This window comes from Brassica rapa, chromosome A07 (genome assembly GCF_000309985.2).
Source record: "Brassica rapa cultivar Chiifu-401-42 chromosome A07, CAAS_Brap_v3.01, whole genome shotgun sequence".
NCBI classification, from domain to species: domain Eukaryota; kingdom Viridiplantae; phylum Streptophyta; class Magnoliopsida; order Brassicales; family Brassicaceae; genus Brassica; species Brassica rapa.
In genome coordinates this window covers 3,898,962-3,919,228 of record NC_024801.2, presented here as the reverse complement: position 1 = coordinate 3,919,228, position 20,267 = coordinate 3,898,962, and the positions used below count along the sequence as shown (strand labels likewise).

At 37.1% G+C, this 20,267-nt stretch overlaps 2 protein-coding genes across 2 annotated transcripts; one reads left to right on the top strand and one right to left on the bottom strand.

Moving 5' to 3' along the window:
* Positions 1 to 3,339: 3,339 nt before the first annotated feature.
* Positions 3,340 to 8,571, bottom strand: LOC117126889. The gene is made up of 2 exons (XM_033276125.1): positions 8,344 to 8,571; positions 3,340 to 7,164 (listed from the first exon to the last, which is right to left on the bottom strand). Exon 2 carries the CDS (start codon positions 5,618 to 5,620, stop codon positions 4,574 to 4,576), a length of 1,047 nt encoding a protein of 348 aa, XP_033132016.1. The 5' UTR covers positions 5,621 to 7,164; positions 8,344 to 8,571; the 3' UTR covers positions 3,340 to 4,573.
* Positions 8,572 to 12,843: 4,272 nt separating this feature from the next.
* On the top strand, positions 12,844 to 18,053 carry LOC103844342. The gene has a single exon (XM_033276128.1). It carries the CDS (start codon positions 12,939 to 12,941, stop codon positions 13,131 to 13,133), a length of 195 nt encoding a protein of 64 aa, XP_033132019.1. The 5' UTR covers positions 12,844 to 12,938; the 3' UTR covers positions 13,134 to 18,053.
* Positions 18,054 to 20,267: the final 2,214 nt, after the last annotated feature.

Genomic DNA, 20,267 nt, shown 5'->3' with positions numbered 1-20,267 from the left:
GAATGTGTTCAAGGAATAAGAATGAGAATTGAACAAAATTTTTGTGTGAAACACCAAAAATGGGTGGTGAATGAGAAGGGTGAGATGAACGATGTTGTGGAAGACGTGATATTAAAGGTGGAAAGAAGGTGCCAGTAGGATAGTCATGCTAAGTCTATAGGCATAAGTGACTATGGGACCACAGTGTGAACAATGATGGGTATGTGCCAACGGGCCACATGGCGGGCTGTCACATAGGAGCTGTGGAATGGAGCTCGGTTTGGTCCCTCTACAGAAAACTCGTTGGTGCAGACAAATTAGGTCCTAGAGTTCTAGGTTTCTTGGTGTCAATTCTATGCGTGATAATGAATGTGCTCATTATATTGATTGATTCATGATGTTATTGTGAGTGATTGAATGTCTGCAGCTAGCCAGTTCTCGATCTACACTGAATCGTATAGAGGCTCATGCGAGGGAGACTTGTATAGAGCTGATTCACCGAGTAACTCATTTATTCACACCTTCCTTTCCATTCCAATGTATGCATTATGATTTAGAGAATATAGTAGGTATTGAGAGATTAAAAGTAGATTAGAGAAGGTTACTGGGAGATTTGTAGAGAGATTATGTAGTAATCATGTTTAAGAGTATTTAAGAATCATCATGAACAAGAGAGAGAGTCTAGAGAGATAATCTCATACTTCTTTATTATTAACCTGATTAGAGTTTACAATATATATGAGGAGGTAACACTAGGATGAGGGTTTCATAAAGTGGTACTATTACAAGAGATAATGTTTGCATTAATTTAAACTATCCAATGAGCTTCTTCCTTATGCATAAAGCTCCTTTTGCTTTATCCAGCTCTTCTCCAACCTGTCACACAAGCCTCCTCTTCCCTTGCAACGGACGGATGCCTTAGCTAAGAGAATAGGGCTTTTCTTCTTCTTCCAAAGTTACCCGGGTAACTAGTATAACTAGTATACTAGTATTACTAGGGTAACTTTGGTTTACCCTTTGTAAGTTACTCATATAACTAGTATTACTACGACCTCTTTATCATACTCAACTCCTCATGTCTTTCTCTTCCTATATATTGATCTCTTCTCAACACTTCCCCTCAAGCTTAGCTTTGTGAAAGTCTAAGCTTGGATAGCCATGAGATCTTCCTCATTAAAAACTTCACCAAGAAAAACCCATTGGGACAAAACCTTGATGAGGAAAAAAGAGTAAAGACCTCATGACTTAAGGGATCAGCTCCTTCTTTTCCCAAGATCTATCAGTCCTAATCTGATGTGAATGGACTCCATAGTCTTTTGTCTTGCTGCCTTGGTGAACACATCTGCCAACTAATCTTCACTTCTTGTATAATATGGCAAGATCACTCCCAAGACTATCATCTGCCTCACCTTGTGGCAATCTACTTCAATGTGCTTCGTCCTCTCATGAAACACTGAGTTTGTAGCAATGTGAATAGCTGCCTGATTGTCACAATGCATAGTCATTGGTGTTGCTTGCTCAATCTCCAAGTGCCTAAGAATCCCTTTGATCCATACCAACTCGTTGGTAAGCTTTAGCATAGCTCTATACTCAGCTTCAGCACTAGATCATGATACAACCTTCTGCTTCTTACTCTTCCAAGTAACCATGTTTCCTCCAATGAAAGTGCAGTAGCCTGTTGTAGACCTTCTGTCTGCTCTATCACCATCCCAATCAACATCACAATAACCCACAACTTCAGTTCTTTGATTGCAGCCCATCCATATTTCAAGCCCTTGAATTCCATTCAGGTACATGAGAACCCTCTCCATCATTCGCAAGTGATGCTCTTTTGGAGCTTGCATATGCTGACTCACTTGATTCACAGCAAAACAAATGTCTGGCCTAGTGATGGTCAAGTATATCAGCTTCCCCACAAGCTTCCTATACAGCTTTAGATCATGGAACATCTTACTGTCTTCAATCTACCCCTCACGGGGAACCTTGTACCCATCCTCCATGGGCATCTTGGCTGTTCTTCCTCCATACGCACCAGCATCCTTCAAAAGATCCAATGCATACTTCCTTTGAGTGATAAACAACCCTTCCTTGGATCTGCACAGCTCAATCCCAAGAAAGTACTTCATCTCTCCCATATTCTTTATATCAAATACTGATTTCAGAAACTCCTTGGTGGCTCGGATTCCTTCCTTATCACTGCCTGTTATGATGAGGTCATCCACATACACAAGCAAAACAATGATACCTGATGAAGTATTGAGAGTAAAGAGAGTGTGATCAAGCTCAGATTTTCTGAAGCCTCTACCATTCAGTGTTATGCTTAGCTTATTGTACCATGCTCCATGTGATTGTTTCAATCTATAGATGGCTTTCTTCAGTCTAAGAACATTTCCTGGCTTCACCGTTCCTTCAAGACCCGGAGGTGGTAGCATATAGACTTCATCTTCTAGCTCTTCTTGGAGGAAAGCATTCTTCACATCTATTTGCCAAAGATGACACCCAAAGTTGGTTGCAACTGATAGCACAATCCTAATGGTATATAGCTTTGCAACAGGTGCAAAAGTATCAATGTAATCCTCTCCATAGGTTTGTGTGAAACCTCTTCCTACCAGCCTTGTCTTACGCCTATCAATCTTCCCATTAGGTAAATATTTGATGGTGAAGATCCACTTGCATGACATAGCTCTCTTCCCCTTAGGCAACTCACTCTCATACCATGTATCATTTCTAATCATGGCATCAGCCTCATCATTGACTGAATCCCTCCACTCTTGAAGCAGCATTGCTTCTTCATTGCTTCTTGGCACATAGCTTTCATCTAAGCTTACCACAAAGGAGTAGTGTTCTTCCAGAAACTCAGCAAAGGAGCACACAGCTTGGGAAAGATGTTCCACAGCCTGGGCATTGTATAACACTCTCGTGTTTATCCAGTTTCTTGTGTTTGCCCACTCGGAAGCATCCCTCCTTACCCGTGTGCTTCTTCTCAAAGGAACTTCTACTTGTTCCTCAACAGCTTCCTCTTGTATCTGGATTTCTTCTCCAGCTTTCTGACCTTCATTCTGAACTTCTCTTCCTGATTCATCTCCACTTTGGACAGGAGAATCTGAGCCTTGATCTTCTAGACCTCCAGCTTCTTCTGAACCTTGATCTTTTAACCCTTCAGCTTCAGATTCAGTTCCCCCCTCATGTTCAAAGTGGGTTGGTTCTTCAGCAGCCACATGAGTAGACTCTTCACGCCTGCTCTGATCCTGGGACACGCCAATACCGAGTTCTTCTAGTATGTTTCTCAAACTAGAAGCTCTATCTGATTGTTGAGAAAGTCCTTCAAGCTCCTCCCAATTCTTACCCTTTATCTTCCATGAACTTCACATCCCTAGATACCAAGACTCTTCTAGTAGTGGGATCAAAACACTTGTATCCCTTTTAAGATGCGGAATAGCCAATAAGCATAGCCTTGGTGCTCTTTGCTTCAAGTTTGTTTCTCATCTCTCCTGGCACAAGTACATAGCTCACACACCCAAATGTCCTCAAGTGATCTAGAACTGGTCGACTCTTGTTGAGTACCTCAAATGGAGACTGATCCTCTAGGATTCTGGTTGGTATCCTGTTGATTAGATAGCAAGCAGTCATCACAGCATCACTCCAAAATCTCTTAGGGACATTCTTGTGGAACATCATTGAACGGACCACTTCCATGAGGTGTATGTTCTTCCTTTCAGCAACTCCATTTTGTTGTGGAGTGTAAGGGAAGCTAGTCTGATGTAGAATCTCGTTGAGCTAGGTGATCTTTGAATGCGTGGCCTATGTACTCCCCACCATTATCTGACCTGAAAATCTTAATCTTGGCATGGTAATGGTTAGTAACATAGCTTTGGAAATTTTTAAATGCATCAAGAACCATATCTTTTGTTTTGATGAGTGTTAACCAGGTGTATTTGGATTTTTCATCAATGAATGTGACATAATACTTATAATCATCCCTAGATAAACAAGACGCAGTCCAAACATCAGAGTGAATCAAATCAAAGCAATTCTCATACATAGTGGATGATCTTTGAAACACTGTCCTACAATGTTTGCCCAAAATACATGCCTTACAATCATTATTTTTAAACATGACACCTGGTAACATAATGCTTAAAGCCCTAACATGTGGATGTCCAAGACTAGCATGCCACAATGCATCTTTACTTAAGGTAGAAATAGAACTAAAAGAGAAACAAGAACTAGAGATGGGAGTAAGATCTTCAAGCATATAAAGGTCTCCTTTGGTTGCTCCTTGCCCAATCAACTTGCTGCTTTTAATATCCTGAAACTTAACATCATCAGGACTAAAGATAACATTGCATTGAAGATCAGTGGTGCATCTTTTGAGAGAAAAAAGATTAGAAGTAAACTCAGGCATGAAAAATGCTTTTGAATCCTTATCAAACAATTTTAGTTTACCAATTCCTCTAATAGGAATTCTATCTCCATTAGCAATCATAACATGTCCATGAGCCGGTTCTATGTCTTTAATCAGGTTATTATCACTTATCATATGATGAGATGCACCAGAATCAATGATCAAAGGTTTATGCATGTTTCTAGTAATCTAAGTCTTTGATGGTTCATTTTGTTTTATCAGGTTTCCTAGTAATCCTAACATATTACTAGTTATACTAGGCTCACTAGCAGTAGTGTAGGCGCTTTTAAAAATGTCTAGTAACTTATCAGTATTACTAAGATTACTAGCAGCAGTGTAAGAGCTTTTAAAAATGTCTAGTAATTTATCAGTATTACTAGGCAATGTATGAGCAGCATATGAGTATCCAAAGGTGTTTCTGAGGGTGTTACCAGACACCTTAAGAGCTTTGAAGAAGGCTTCAAGGTCAGCTCTCTTGAACACCTCCTGATCCATACCCTTTTCAATCAGTTGATGAGACGCCAAGGCTCTACCTTCACTTTCACCCACCTTAGCGCCTGAGCTAGCTCCGGATGAACCAGCACCATTTGCTTCAGCAGAAAGATGAGCCTTTGCTTCCCTATCCCTGTTGACCCCACGTGGCCTGAGGTGAGGATGTAGGATCCAACACTCACTCTTCTTGTGACCGGTCCTCTTGCAATGCTCACAGCTTCCCTCATACTTTTCATACTTCCTCCCTGAACCTCTGTATACAGTCTTGTTTGCATGCATTCCTTCAGTTTGATGAGCCATAGTAAGCTCAATCTTGCCTCCAAACAGGCCAAGAGATCCCTCCTCCTTCTGAAGTTGCACGCATACTTCCTCCATGGATGGTAGGTTAGGCGATCTCAAGATGTGTTTGATGACATCCTTGTAGCAAGGATCCAATGTCATCAACAACCCAAACACTTGATCTTGTTCTCTTCTTTCCATAAGAGCTGCTTGATCAGTGGTGTTAGGTTTTAGACTTTCAAGTTCAGACCATAATGATTCAAACTTTCCCATGTGTCTGGTGAGCTCTCCTCCATCTTGCTTCATGGAGTTAATGACTCTCTTCAGCTCAAACACACGGCTGATGTTGGAGACGTTTCCAAATGTCTTTGAGAGGGTCTTCCACAAATGTTTGGGAGTCTCACAGTAGCTGTAAGCTTCAAGGAGAGGAACATCAAGAGATCCTTGCAGCACGGAGAGCACCATCAAGTATTTTTGTACCCACTTCTTGGCTTCAGCTTTGGTGAGAGTCTTTTCCTCTTCACCTTCTTCAGTTTCTTTGGCCAATGGCTTCGGACCATCATCAGTGATGTGGCTCCACAGCCCTAGCCTTCCAATGGAAGTCTTCACCAATCTAGACCACAATAGGTAGTTTGAACCACCCTTCAACGCAACCGGGACAGTAACTAGCTTGCTGAAGTTGTTTCATTCCATCTTCTCTTGCTTGAACCAGAAGTGACCAAAAAGCTTCAAACTTGCAACTCAGCTGAAGAACACACAGTACGAGACGTCAAGAACACACGAACTCAAAGCACAACACCACATGACTCAACTTTATCACACAGCTTCACGGAACCCTCAAGAACACAAGAGCAAGAACACAAGGACACAAGAGCTAGAGAAAGGAAGAAATGGAACGAGGTTTCTCAATACCAATTAAGCTAACCTGGCTCTGATACCATATGATTTTAGAGAATAGAGTAGGTATTGAGAGATTAAAGGTATATTAGAGAAGGTTAATAGGAGATTTGTAGAGAGATTAGGTAGTAATCATGTTTAAGAATATTTAAGAATCATCATGAACAAGAGAGAGAGTCTAGAGAGATAATCTCATACTTCTTTATTATTAATCTGATTAGAGTTTACAATATATATGAGAAGGCAACATTAAGATGAGGGTTTCATAAAGTGGCACTATTACAAGAGATAAGGTTTGCTTTAATTCAAACCATCCAATGAGCTTCTTCCTTGTGCATAAAGCTCTTTTTGCTTTATCCAGCTCTTCTCCAGCCTGTCACACGTGCCTCCTCTTCCCTTGCAACAGACTGATGCCTTAGCTAAGAGAATAGAGTTTTTCTTCTTCTTCCAAAGTTACCCGGGTAACTAGTATAACTAGTATACTAGTAATACTAGGGTAACTTTGGTTTACCCTTTGTAAGTTACTCGGATAACTAGTATTACTACGGCCTCTTTATCATACTCAACTTCTCATGTCTTTCTCTTCCTATATATTGATCTTTTCTCAACATGCATGACTGTAAGTAGAAGTGGTGGATATGATTGGGTTGGTGGATTTAAATAGAAAAAAACACGTTTGAGATTCTTGGGACCATTAGCGGGACACATTGGCTTGTCTTGTGGTGTCCCTAACTTCGTCCTCTGGTTTTTTTGTGAGAAACTGGTGTTACAAATTGCTTCATGTATACATGGATTATAACTTGTTTAGGAAAGTGGTATTTACAGTTTTAAGAATCATCTTATATAGCCAGCCATACTATGTAATACATGTTCTTTAGTCAGTATGCCTAGAGTGATGGCAGATCAGCTGAGTCTGGAGACAAGAATTTTACGGTGATTCATTCACCTTTGTGGAATGCTCTAAGGTGGATTCAGGAGGAATTGTCAAAAACCTCCAGGTACAAGTCGGCAACGCCCTAGTTTAAGTGGACTTTCTTCTCTACTACGTGGGAGAGCTTTCATGGCTAATGTAGGAGCTGTTTGTAACATACACACAAATAAGATGTGTCTGACTGTGGGAATCAAAATTCGCACTGTCGATTTCCGTTTAAATTAGAAAAGTATGAGAACCTTAGTTTCCCAGAGGTCTCTGATATCTGCTAATACCACACGCCAAGCAATCAGAACACGAAACGAGAACAGTAATAAAATAAGAAATCGAAAAAGAGAGCAAGATAGTTCTTATTCTGAATCTGCGTTTGAGCGTTTACAACAAGGTAAGTGCCTGGACTACGAGAGCTGTCGGCAAGATTCCTAGTTATAAAAACCCTAAGACGGCAAAAACCTGATTGAGTCGCAGCTCGAATAACAAAAACGGAAAATTGCCTAAAATCGCTCTAAGTGCTAAGTTTGATGTGTAAAAAGTTCTCCCCCATGCCTCTCGCCTAGGACTCCTTATATACTCGCTCCTAGGCCGGTTTACGCTTTTCCCCTTCTGCCCTTAAGCCGTCATAGCCTAAAAATGGAGATATTCCATTTTTCCCGATCTTCGTAATTATCTTCAAAATTTCATATTTATCCGCGGAAACTTGACATTTATCTTTCCTTGCGAACCAAACATAAACCGTCCTACGGTTTACGGGCTGTTGGTTAAGAAATCGTAAAGTGGGTTTCGAGTCATGTCTTAGGTCCCTTTGGGCCGTCTTTTGGCTCGAGGCATTTATTACGGGTTTTTTCGATAAAAACAAACTTTCCGCGATTTTTATCGTAAAGTTCGATTGATGACTTGAAATATCGAGAAACATGAAATGGGTTTGCTACGGTCTTCTGGAGATAGCATCAAAGAGTAGACAAGAATGCATGGATTCGTGTCGTATTCGACGTTTCAGAAAAGCTCGGTCACTACGTAGCGACTGAGCGGGACATGCGCTCGGTTGCTATGTAGCAACCGAGCTTGGTCGCTACGTAGCGACCAGGCAGTGTGCATATTCGGTCGTTGCGTAGTGATGGAGCTTGGCTTGTCCGTGTTCCGATCGTCACACTCGAACCTATCCGTGGCTGGTTTAGATACGTTTCCGTTACCTTGGGACAGCTTGTGTTTGATCCAACCGAGACTTGAACAAGGTTTTATCTCGATATCATGTGTCATGACATTCTTTTTACCAAGCATAATTGTCGTAGAAAGACACTCACACTTGTTTTTGCAGAGGTTTGGATATCAACTTCGTCATAACCGTTTTCGACCCCAACACTGACACTCATAGACAAGAACATTTTCTATGATCCAGTTAAGAGTTGTCAAGGGGCAGATGCCCTACATTGAGATAAGAGGTGATCCATGATTTCTGCCAGTATGTTATTCTGATTATGGTGCAGAGCGTGAAGATGACAACGACGTATCAGTAGACACCCACCTGCAGCAGCGGTCGTCACCCCTGCGAGTCCTGAATTTCAAGATATTTTCTTGGTTGAAGCCGCCAATCCACCTAGAAGGAAGATCCGTAGAGTGTCACCAGATGATTATGGTGTTTACATAGATGAAGAAGGCAATGCACATGCTATGGATGGGAGGATTTTTAATGATTCTAAGGAAGATATTTAAGCAATACTTAAGTTGGCAGATAGTTTGGGAGGTTGTTATCTGAGTTTACCACAATATGAGGGATGTTTTCAGATGCCTGGAGTTCATCCTACACCGTCTTATCGCCATAACCTGCATCATACATCATAGATCACATCAGATGTTGAGGAAAAATAATCCAGGAAGAGATTACTCCAGCTTCCAAACAGAACGCCGACCTTCAAATTCCTGCCTGGAGAAATTAGGACTCAAGTCCTTGCTTCCATCCCGGACTCCAGGTAAAATGAAAGTTTTTTCCTAAAGGAGATTCTTACATATTTCAGAATATGTTAGTTTAACATAACGACCAACTACGACTAAGTTATAAAGGGGGATCCCAAACCCTAGAACAAAGGATCGATATTCAGAGACTAAGAGATTAGAGCTAGGCAGGTAGAACTAGGGTTTATACACCAAACGTTGTAGTTCTAACTCAAACGATTAATAAAATCTCTATTTCAGTCTCTATTGTCTTTCTTGTTTGCTGCTCCGTACTGTCTACAAAGATACTAACACCTTCTGATCCTGGGTACAAATTTGACCTTAGAGATAAGGTCGGTTCGAATCATAGATAGGATGGAAAAAACAACAAGGAAGAAAACAATACAAATGGTTAAGGTCATTTGAAATTGTAATGGACAAGAAAAAACAAATTGGGAAAATGTTGTAAGGATGAAGGCCGAATTTCCAAAGTGGTTTGAGCAGTTTGTGATGGATGAAGCACTTGGTTTGGATTTGAGGACAAATCCATTGCAAATGCAAGATACTTGTCATGTCTCCGATCTTAGATAGAATCGTTGGGATGGGCCATGGTTCGAGGGAACGTACCATCCGGTGTATGATATAAAGGCAAACATTCCATGGCCTAATAAAATGGTTAAGTGCATCAGAAGGCTGAGACTTAGCCAAATAAGGAAGGAAATAAGGATAAGGAGCTGGATGAGTGGTACAGGAGCTGGGGGATGCGAATGGAATGCTTGACCAGCTAGGTGAAGCTCGGTCTTGAGCTCAAGAAAATTGGTTCAGCTCGATCAGCTGGATGGACTAGCTCACTCTGCTGGGTCAGCTGAGAGTCAGCTCAACTCAGTTGGACGAAGTGTTCGGGTCTTAGGCAGTTGGACCAGGTCCGGCCGCGGTCTAGCTTTCTGGTTGACCCAAGGTGGCAATGGGCCAAGGGGTCCTTGGATCAGTCCACGGGCTTGTGTAAAGGGTCTAAGCCCAAGTTAGGCCTGCTATGGGGCGGTTATAGGCGATGGGATGTCAATGGAACATGCTGCACCCATTCACCCAAAAAGTTATACCCGTTCGGCCTAGGCGGTTGGCGAACCTCTCTTCTATAAATAAAAGGCCTTCTGGTTGAAAATGGGCATCAATTCCTTAGGAAAAAATACTCAAAGTCCGAGAGAGAGAAAGGAAAGAGAGAAGGTTTGGTCGGCCAAAGGAAGGCCATTTGTGGTGGTTATTTTTTTTTGACGAGAGAGATCGTTTGTGGGAAGGAAGTCCGATTGGAAATGGATACTAGAGGCGAGGAGAAAGGCTTGGAGAAGGGCTGTAACACACCAGAGCACACGTCCAAAGTTAGTGGAGTAACCAGCAAACCATCGCCTAAGACCATCGGTTGGTCCGATCAAGTCTAAGGCCATTTCTCCCTCTATTCTTCATTACTTCTTCTTCTCCTTTCTTCTGTATATGTCGAATAGGTGTGATGGTTGGAGTATGGTGTTGCGAACCATGGCATAGGCCAGTTCAAAACAAACTGCAATCCATGGCTATAGGCCGGATGTGTGTATGGTCCAGTTAGCCTCGAGATGGGTCAGTTGGACTAAACGGTTGATAGACAATCCTATTGGGATATGTCTCCAAACGGTTTCATTGACCACAGCCATGTCCGGTCCAAGCAAGGTAGTCCTTGGCCTATTTGCCGTACTTGGTAAGGCTGATCGATCTCGTTCCTTTGAAAAGATTCAAAAAGATTTGGATTCTTATTTAGTGGTGCATGTAAGAGGTTTAAAAGAGTTGTTTTAGCTTCTTATGTCGCTAAAGTGCACTTATATTTATTTCCAAATATAACTCTACAACTAAGTAAACCTGGACTGAAATAATTGAAAGATGGATACCTAGCAAAAAGTGATTTGCAGTATTACGATGGCAGACTCAAAGAGGCTATATTCCCTATGGAGACATGCATCCATCAAGATTTTAGCGGGTTTATCAACACAAAAACACATTCATAAGTCCGTAGTTGACTTATTTGCCACTAAGGTACCTTCCTTTAAGAACAGAGCCGTCTCTCCCATAAACTTCAGATGGATTTTTTTCATTCGAAAAGAATCTAAACTATTTGCATACTTTGGTACCATCCTGATATATGTTATATAGTTGGTGTATGTAGAAGAGGTTAAAAAGAGTTTCTTTTGCTTCTTATGTCGCTAAACTGCACTTATAATTATGTCCAACAGAACTCTAAAGTTAAGCACGCTTGAGCTAAAATAATTGAAAGATGGGTGACCTATCGAAAAGTGATTTATGGTACCATATGAGTGAGAACAAAACAAAGAAAAAGATCATGTGGTGAGTGCATGTTTAGTAAACAAGTGTTTTGAGCCAAAAAAAAAAAAAGCAAACCGACTGTTAAACATGGTGTAGCCCACATGCAGTTAAATGAGTTCTCTTCGTTACAAATGATATCAGAGCCAAACCTAGATGAATGTGGAGTTAAATGAGCTCTTTTCATCGGAGGTGAATCTCTTGGTACGCAACAAGGATGTTGCACTCTGTGAATGGAAAATTTTTGATGTATATTGGTGCATGTGAAAAGGTTTAAAAGAATTGAGTTGGTTTTCTATGTCACCAAATTATCATTGTTTTTTATTACTTGTTCATCGAGAACTTACAGTTAATCATGTTTGAGCTAGAGTAATGGGAGGATTAGTTACCTATCACAAGTGATACACGATACCACTTGCGTGTAGAAAAAAATAGCAAATAGATCGTTAGATTAGATGGGAGCCACATATAAGAGCGGATGTAGCGACCAACTTACGAGGGCATGTACGGGTATTTAAGCGCTTTTGGGATACAAATTTCACACTTCATATTAATAAACAAAATTTACAATGGAAGCACTAAAATATCTGTAAAATTTGATTCGGTTTATTATTTGTTTTGATTCGAACCGAAAATTTTGGATATCCGTAACTCTACGAATCAAAGCAAATAATAATATTTAATATCTGTGAAAACGAAACAAATTTCTAATACTAATATTTTTTAAAAAGATATCATACACACACATAGCTAATTATTTAAATAAAAGGAATCATATTCCAAATATTTCTAAAAACTCGGATATTGGATTTGTGTCCACACTAATAAGCACAACTTGAAGACGGTCCATGTAATTTGGGGGTCAAGGATAGCACCTCCAATAAACCTCATGCTTTCCACTTGCTTGTACACGCATACTGTAAAAAATACAAGTCATCCTCGTATTAACACCTCGTACACTGACAAATATTTTCCCATTCTCAAAGTACCCCTTCATTTCTTTCATCACCCAAATACTAATCTTTTTGATACTTTTTCGAACCAAAGAGATACCTTCAATTAAAAAAACTTTCTTTTGTTTCCTTTTTCTTTGGTCAGTTATGTGTCTGTACTGATTTGAGTTTAATAGATCAAACAAAAATACTTTTTTTTTTTGTAAGCAATTTATCTCATTCATGCTCGATCATCACTTCAGTGTTTGAGCGAGCTCAGTCACATGATCCATATAACATAAAGTTTGTTCTATGTAAATACCCATAAATTACTCCCACGCACTTATATAAGCTTATGATTCTTTTAGTTTACCAATAAAAGTTTGAATAAATTTGGTATATGAAAATGAAATAGACTCAAAACTAGTTTTTATTTCTAGGAAAATATCTTTTGAAAATATCAATTGGATAACTAAATTGTTTTGGAAAAACTAAACCAATTCAATAATTTAGTTCTTTAACAAAGTCAATGCTTTACAATTTTCTCTAAAAAACAAAAAACGCGCAGGACGCCATCGTTTCTTTGATTATTTAAGTAATAGTGTTATTTTAAGTAGTTAAACAACAATTTTGTGTTTATACACACGCATATACTTCACATGGCATGCATGTGTTGAGATATAAAGACGAAGGCAAAGAGGAGTAAGAATTTGAAGGTCTAGAGAAAGAGAGAGAAGAGAGAGGATCAATGCTGATAAAGAGAATAGAGCTTTGTATAGAAATTGTGAAGAGAACAATGGATTGCATGGTGGTGGTAGCTGAAGCCGCGAGAGACTTCTTTAGCCAAGCTCCTCAGGCTCCGCCGGCTCTCCTCCGCCATGGCCCCTATTATCACTCAATCTCCTTTCAGCCTTCCGCTTACATGATTGGCTATCTTCCCTGAGATTGTAGTTCTCTGTAATATTTTTGTAAATAGCAAATTAATGTAAATTACTTATTTTCCAAGATGTTTTTTTTTTGATAAAGGATTTATCCAAGATGTATTTTTTTTCCCAAGATGTATTATACGGACCTAAACCTGGTCGGTGGTGTTGCAGCAGCTTTAACACAAACCACAAAGCTACTTATCCAAGTTATCTTGTATACTACGTTGTAATTAATCACGTCTTTTATTTCACCTCAGTTTCCGAATTGTTTTTGTATGTGGGTTTAATTTGCTTTGTGTTGTGGTTTTCCTCTTTGACTTTGTTTTCTGGTTTCTAATATTAGAATTCGATGTGGAACTAAAAATAAACGTAAGAATTAAATGTAAATATTGATATGAAATGGGATGATTATCCATCATATGCCATTTCATGAAACTACATTGGCCTCTCCAAAGGAGTTATCTTCATCATTATAACACATTTCTTTGGATTTTGAAGTTGTGTGATTCGTCTTCATATTTTTCAGTTGTAAATAACTATAATCAAGACCCAGTTAAAAAAATAGTTATAATCAAGAGAGTTATATAAACATATGCTAGTACATAAAAAATACAATACAAGAAACTTAACATAAAGTCTTGGATTTTTTCTCTTTCTCTTATTGCTTTATTTAGAATTCATACATATTTTACTACCTCCAGTATTTATAATACGTTGTCAGAGGGGAGAAAATTACTGTAAAATACATGAAAGTGTTCAAAAGAAATCACATAATAATTTCGTTCAGAAAACAAATTGATATATATATATATATATGTATATACATATTTTAATATTATATTTTAAAAATATTACTTTTAAAATTTATTTCTGTTTTCGTATACCACATGAATTGTTTCTATAGATTAACATATAAATTCTGAAAAATTACTTATACTGAACAGTTCAAGTCATTGGGAGGTAAGATGAACTATACCTCCAAAATAATAAACCTACCAAAAAAAAGAAAAGTCCAACAGAGCCAGTGCTAGAATTACATATATACTTTTATAATGTAAAAAATATAAAAGAAAAGACCAACAGAGCCGGAGCTCATTCATGTACTACAGACACCAAATTTAAGGACGGACAGCCTTGCACGTAGTGCAAGAAAGCAATCGTATGTTGTTGTCCATATGGATGCGGAGCTACTAGTTTGGTTTACATAGTCTACATGATTCTGTTTATTTTGCTAACAAAAAAAAATAAAAAAATATACTTAGTACGCATTTAACCTCATGCCTTGCATTCATAAGTAGAAGCACTGTGATAGGCGATGTAGAATATACTCCAACATTCGACATGGCAGAGCTTTGGAACAGATTGTAAAGAGCTGATCACCATGAATAGATTGTAAGGAGAAGCGCTTTTGCTACTGAGAAAGCGAACAGTCAGCGCGAAGGTTCAAGACTTTTCTGAGCGTTAGCGAAGCTAGATTCTCATAGCGAGGCGCGTAAGACCGATTGCTCATGCTATTTGGGATCCTCATTTTGGTCAACCGGCTGTGGAAGCATTTACTCGAGGAGGTGTTTTTGGCCCGGTGTATATAGCTTATTCCGGTGTTTATCAGTGGTGGTATACAATCGGTTTACGTACTAATGAAGATCTTTATACTGGAGCTATTTTTCTATTAAAGCTTTGCAACGGAATTAGAGAGGATAGAGTCTCTGAAGATATGTTTCCCAGATTTCAAGATCACTCATATTCCACGAGCGCAAAATCAGACTTCCGACTCTTTAGCTAGAGGACTGCGATGTATTTCCATAGAGAACTTTGTTTTGTTGATTATTCTATAACCAGACCACCTCAAGTTTGAGTAATAAAATAGCCGTTTGTTGCCAAAAAAAAAACCTCATGCCCTGAGGTTGAACAACAAATTTTGTGTGATATAAAGTCTAATGATGATAGTTTGTGAGGATCTTTGGTTACCTAATGGGATCGTTGAAAATTACATGTTCTAGTCGTATTGAAATAATATATATTCTTATAAATATAAGTTATACGTACAGTCTATATCTCGGTTTAGAACATTTACAAGTTCATAATTTCAAAATCTTCTAATCAATAAAAAAATATGATATAGTTTGGTAATTGTAAACAATGGTCCCATACATCATAATTATATTAAAGGCTTTATGTAAATTTTATTTTAAAGGCTTAATTTGCATTCTAATGATGATAGTTTGGTAATTATATAGTTTTTTTGGTGAAATGTTAAAAATGTATATAATAGTTTTCTTGACTAAAAGTGAAATGCAACAATAAAGAGGATAAAAAGTCATCGTACCAATTTCTATAAGAACTGGATTAGACTATAAGGTTGAACAGATCCAAATGCAAATCCAGTCTGGCTTACCATGAACCCACATTAAAAAATCATTATGCAAATTGTCTAAAATTTAGTAAAAACTGTGAACCATATCAAGTCATTATATTTTTTATTGTTTCCTTTCGCCTGCCTATGCAATTGAACAAAATGATCTATGTTACCTTCTTGCTCAATCAATCACTATTTTTAACCTACCTGCTCAACTTGGATAGTTATACTGAGCTGTATGTCGTAATGGGTTTAATGTTGAGTGTTCCCAAGATCTGCTCTTCCTTGCCCGGCCAGGTGCAATATGTGATTGAGCTCTTGGTCGATAGCACATTACTCACATTTTTAGGTTTTTAACTTTCAAAATATCTTTTTAATAAATGGTTTTTACCCATGCTCTGTTATTTGCATAACAGGACAGGACGAAACATTCTTCGCTGTCTTTACATTTTTGAACATGTATTTATATATTAGGCTTCGATGGTGAATCACTAGATGAATGCAAAATTGAACAAAATAAAAAATAAAATTTAAATTGAAAAAATAAAAAGATATGATTTTTTGTTCATTTTGTTCCTCATCAAAATTGCAGACGGAAACTTTTTTTCGCCTACCACTAGACTATCCATGTGTGGTGCACTTTTTATCAAGCCAAACAAGTCTAAATTTATTAAGAACATGTTATTTGCCATAAATCTCCTCCTTGCAGGTTAAAATTATTTAGATCCATTATCCATCGTACCAAAAAGAAATTGAGATCCAAGAACATCCATCATACTAGAATTACATGCATCCGTATTTGTTTTACTAAAACATGCATCAGTTTTTAGCAAGACGCTTTAAGTAGACAAGAGAAAATTAAAACTTTTTAGGTCATGATTAATCCCGGTTTCTTAACAAGTATTTTTAGCTTTGGCTAAGAGATGGTTCCTAGTTTTTAATTAAGAAAAGCTAAGAACTGTTTCTTAAATAAGAGATATAAGAGACGTCTGTTAGCCAAAAAATGTAAAAACAAAATGTCAAATCATGAGTTAAGAACCTCAAATAAGAGACCGGGGTTAATCATACTCTTATATACATCGGTTTCTAGCACAAGGCTTTTAAGTTCTGGGCAAATCTCCCATCGTTTTTTTTTCTTTCAAAAAATGCTTTTTTGACCAAAAACCAAAGAAGAAAATAAATGATTAAAACCTCTTTCATTAAATAATAAATTATGTTAATTAGAAAAAGAGATAGATAATAATTATACTCATATTTTATAGATATATAAATATAAAATTTAAATTAAAATAAAATAAAGTATTTTTATTTTTAAAAATAAACTTTATTCAATTTGAATTTTTTCGACATTTTCCATTTTTTTGACATTTTCAATTTTTGAATTTCTTTTTTGACATTCGAAATTCTTTTTGAATTTTTTTTTTATTATTTTAAATCTTACTATATATATATATATTATATATATATATATATTTTAATCATAAACCTCCAAACTTTATCCTCTCAAATTTAAACCTTAAGTTTATATTAGTTAGTTCTAAAGATATAATTGTCCTTTTCAATTTAATGAAATTTATTGGGGAATTGCCACTAATACCACTTTCCTAATACCACTTTTCAACTTTACACTTTTCAAATTTACCTTTAAAATTTATAAAAAAAAGCTCTCTAGGTGGGCTCTTTCGTGTGACGTTGTCAACCTCTTCGTTTCAACTATAATCAAGCCGAGGACTCTTGATGTTTTTGTTGTCTCGTCTGATGGTTTGAGGCTCACCAGAGCCGGGTCTAGCGCCATCTCTCTTCCCTGTTCCATCCTTTCCATCATCCATGTCTCGCCTCCCCCACCCTCCACAGGTTTAAGCTCGGCTTAAAACGATATCTTGAAGATCCATGCCATCAACCACCGCAAACATACTTTCCCTCACAACAAGTTGTAAATTTGGTGTCCGATGTAGGTGGGAATCCACTCCGGCATCCATCTTTGAACTATGGGTTTATAAATCTGGCGTCCGATGTAGGTGGGAATCCACTCCGGCGTTCAGCTTTGAGTGATTTGTTTGTGAATCTGGTGTCCGATGTAGGTGGGAATCCACTCCGGCGTCCAGCTATGAGCCATCAAAAGCTAGTAAGGTCATGTTGTCGGCGCACAACTTTCACTTCCTCATCTATTGTGGAGAGTACTTCAATACCATGTCTCCTTTCTATGAATGGAGAAAATTTCTCGGATTCTTTTTCGAGTTTTAGTTTCAGTTTATTCACCGGTTTGTTACCTTGTGGAGCGGTCTGTACGGGGCCTGAAGGTGCAATCGAGATTACTCCGGTTTTTCTTGTTGGTGAAGACTGTCTCTCAACGTCACTTGTGACTATCTCTCAGCTGTCCGACTTTGTCGTGGAAGCTTTATCGACGCATTCAAACCTGGTGTTGAATCTGCTGTCAACTTCATATGAAGATTTATCATGCTTGTTTCTTTTGGCTATTGTAGTTTACAAATTGTTTTCAAGAGGATGTTTAATTCCCTCATGGCTATGTAGTCCTTGAATTTGAAGTTAATGGAAGTTTGTGTTTCAAAAAAAAAAAAAAGGAATTTAGAGAAAAAAAGTGAGATCTACTTCTTAATAATTTGACTAAAAATTTAACTTAACTGGTATAAATTTTGAAGAACAAATAATTTAACATAATTTTTTCTTTCGACATGGTCACCAATTAGAGTCATTATAGTTTTAAATTGATGAAAATATATGTATAAATCATTTAATCTAATTCAGAATTGTTTAAAGATCCATGAATCTCAGAACCATTAATAAGCTTTTTAGAAAGTATTTGTAAAAGTCACTGCCTTTATATATCTATTAAATTTTGGTTATACACAGTCAAATAACTAAAGAACAACAAAAACCACGTTACAACCCAACAATGATCTAATTTATAGGTAGAATAAAATGTGATATAAGATGATATCCAAAAAAATCGTCTAAAAGTCATATTCCCGTGCGAGCTCAAAGTCCTACACAATGATCAAAGGGCAAGTTTCTGCACTTTTTTATTGATAACTCGGAAGTATCCGACGGGTCAAATTCGAACCTACTAGTTCCACGAAGCATGTCTACCAGCGTTAAATAGACTTGGTTGTTCGTAATAGGAGTTAGAGATACATGTTACTAGCCATATATATTTAGTGTCGTTTTACTAGAATTCGCCTACCACTAGACTATCCATGTGTGGTGCACTTTTTATCAAGCCAAACAAGTCTAAATTTATTAAGAACATGTTATTTGCCATAAATCTCCTCCTTGCAGGTTAAAATTATTTAGATCCATTATCCATCGTACCAAAAAGAAATTGAGATCCAAGAACATCCATCATACTAGAATTACATGCATCCGTATTTGTTTTACTAAAACATGCATCAGTTTTTAGCAAGACGCTTTAAGTAGACAAGAGAAAATTAAAGCTTTTTAGGTCATGATTAATCCCGGTTTCTTAACAGGTATTTTTAGCTTTGGTTAAGAGATGGTTCCTAGCTTTTAATTAAGAAAAGCTAAGAACTGTTTCTTAAATAAGAGATATAAGAGACGTCTGTTAGCCAAAAAATGTAAAAACAAAATGTCAAATCATGAGTTAAGAACCTCAAATAAGAGACCGGGGTTAATCATACTCTTATGTACATCGGTTTCTAGCACAAGGCTTTTAAGTTCTGGGCAAATCTCCCATCTTTTTTTTTCTTTCAAAAATACTTTTTTTACCAAAAACCAAAGAAGAAAAAAAAATGATTAAAACCTCTTTCATTAAATAATAAATTATGTTAATTAGAAAAAGAGATAGATAATAATTATACTCATATTTTATAGATATATAAATATAAAATTTAAATTAAAATAAAATAAAGTATTTTTATTTTAAAAAATAAACTTTATTCAATTTGAATTTTTTCGACATTTTCCATTTTTTTGACATTTTCAATTTTTGAATTTCTTTTTTGACATTCGAAATTCTTTTTGAATTTTTTTTATTATTTTAAATCTTACTATATATATATATTTTTTTTTAATCATAAACCTCCAAACTTCATCCTCTCAAATTTAAACCTTAAGTTTATATTAGTTAGTTCTAAAGATATAATTGTCCTTTCCAATTTAATGAACTTTATTGGGGAATTGCCACTAATACCACTTTCCTAATATCACTTTTCAACTTTACACTTTTCAAATTTACCTTTAAAATTTTAATGGATAAAGTACCATTATATCCTTATTTAATCAAACATAAACCTAGTGTCTTTCTCCCACGATTTCTTTAATCTCAGATCCACTAATAACAATCTATCAAATGCTCTTCGGTGATCAAATCCGGCGAGATTCGATGATTCTGACGAGTTTTCCGGCGAGATTTGACGACACCGGCGAGTTCTCCGGCGAGATTTGACGACGCCGACGAATTCTCCGACGAGATTTGATGAGGCTGACGTTTGGTGAGATTTGACGAAGACTTCAACCTCAAACGAACAGAACAAAACGACTTCTTACCACTAACACGTAACAAAGGTGAGAGGATAATATATGGTGATTTTCGTCACTTTCTGTAATTTTTCTCATAATCGATCAATTTCTGGGAAAGAAGACGAAGCTTTTCTCATGAGGTTTTAAAAATTTCAAATTTATAACACCTTATAAATATTTATCGATGAGGAACATAGTGTTATGTTTTATCGTTTTTTGATATATCTTGTTGATTCTTCAAGCTTTAAGTAATTTTGTGTTGAATATATTTTTACTCCTACTAACTTATATTTCTTTC

What these genes read in the sequence shown, in the direction of transcription:
- LOC117126889 (XM_033276125.1), bottom strand. Translation starts at nt 5,620, where the DNA reads ATGGTGCTCTCCGTGCTGCAAGGATCTCTTGATGTTCCTCTCCTTGAA.
- LOC103844342 (XM_033276128.1), top strand. Translation starts at nt 12,939, where the DNA reads ATGCTGATAAAGAGAATAGAGCTTTGTATAGAAATTGTGAAGAGAACA.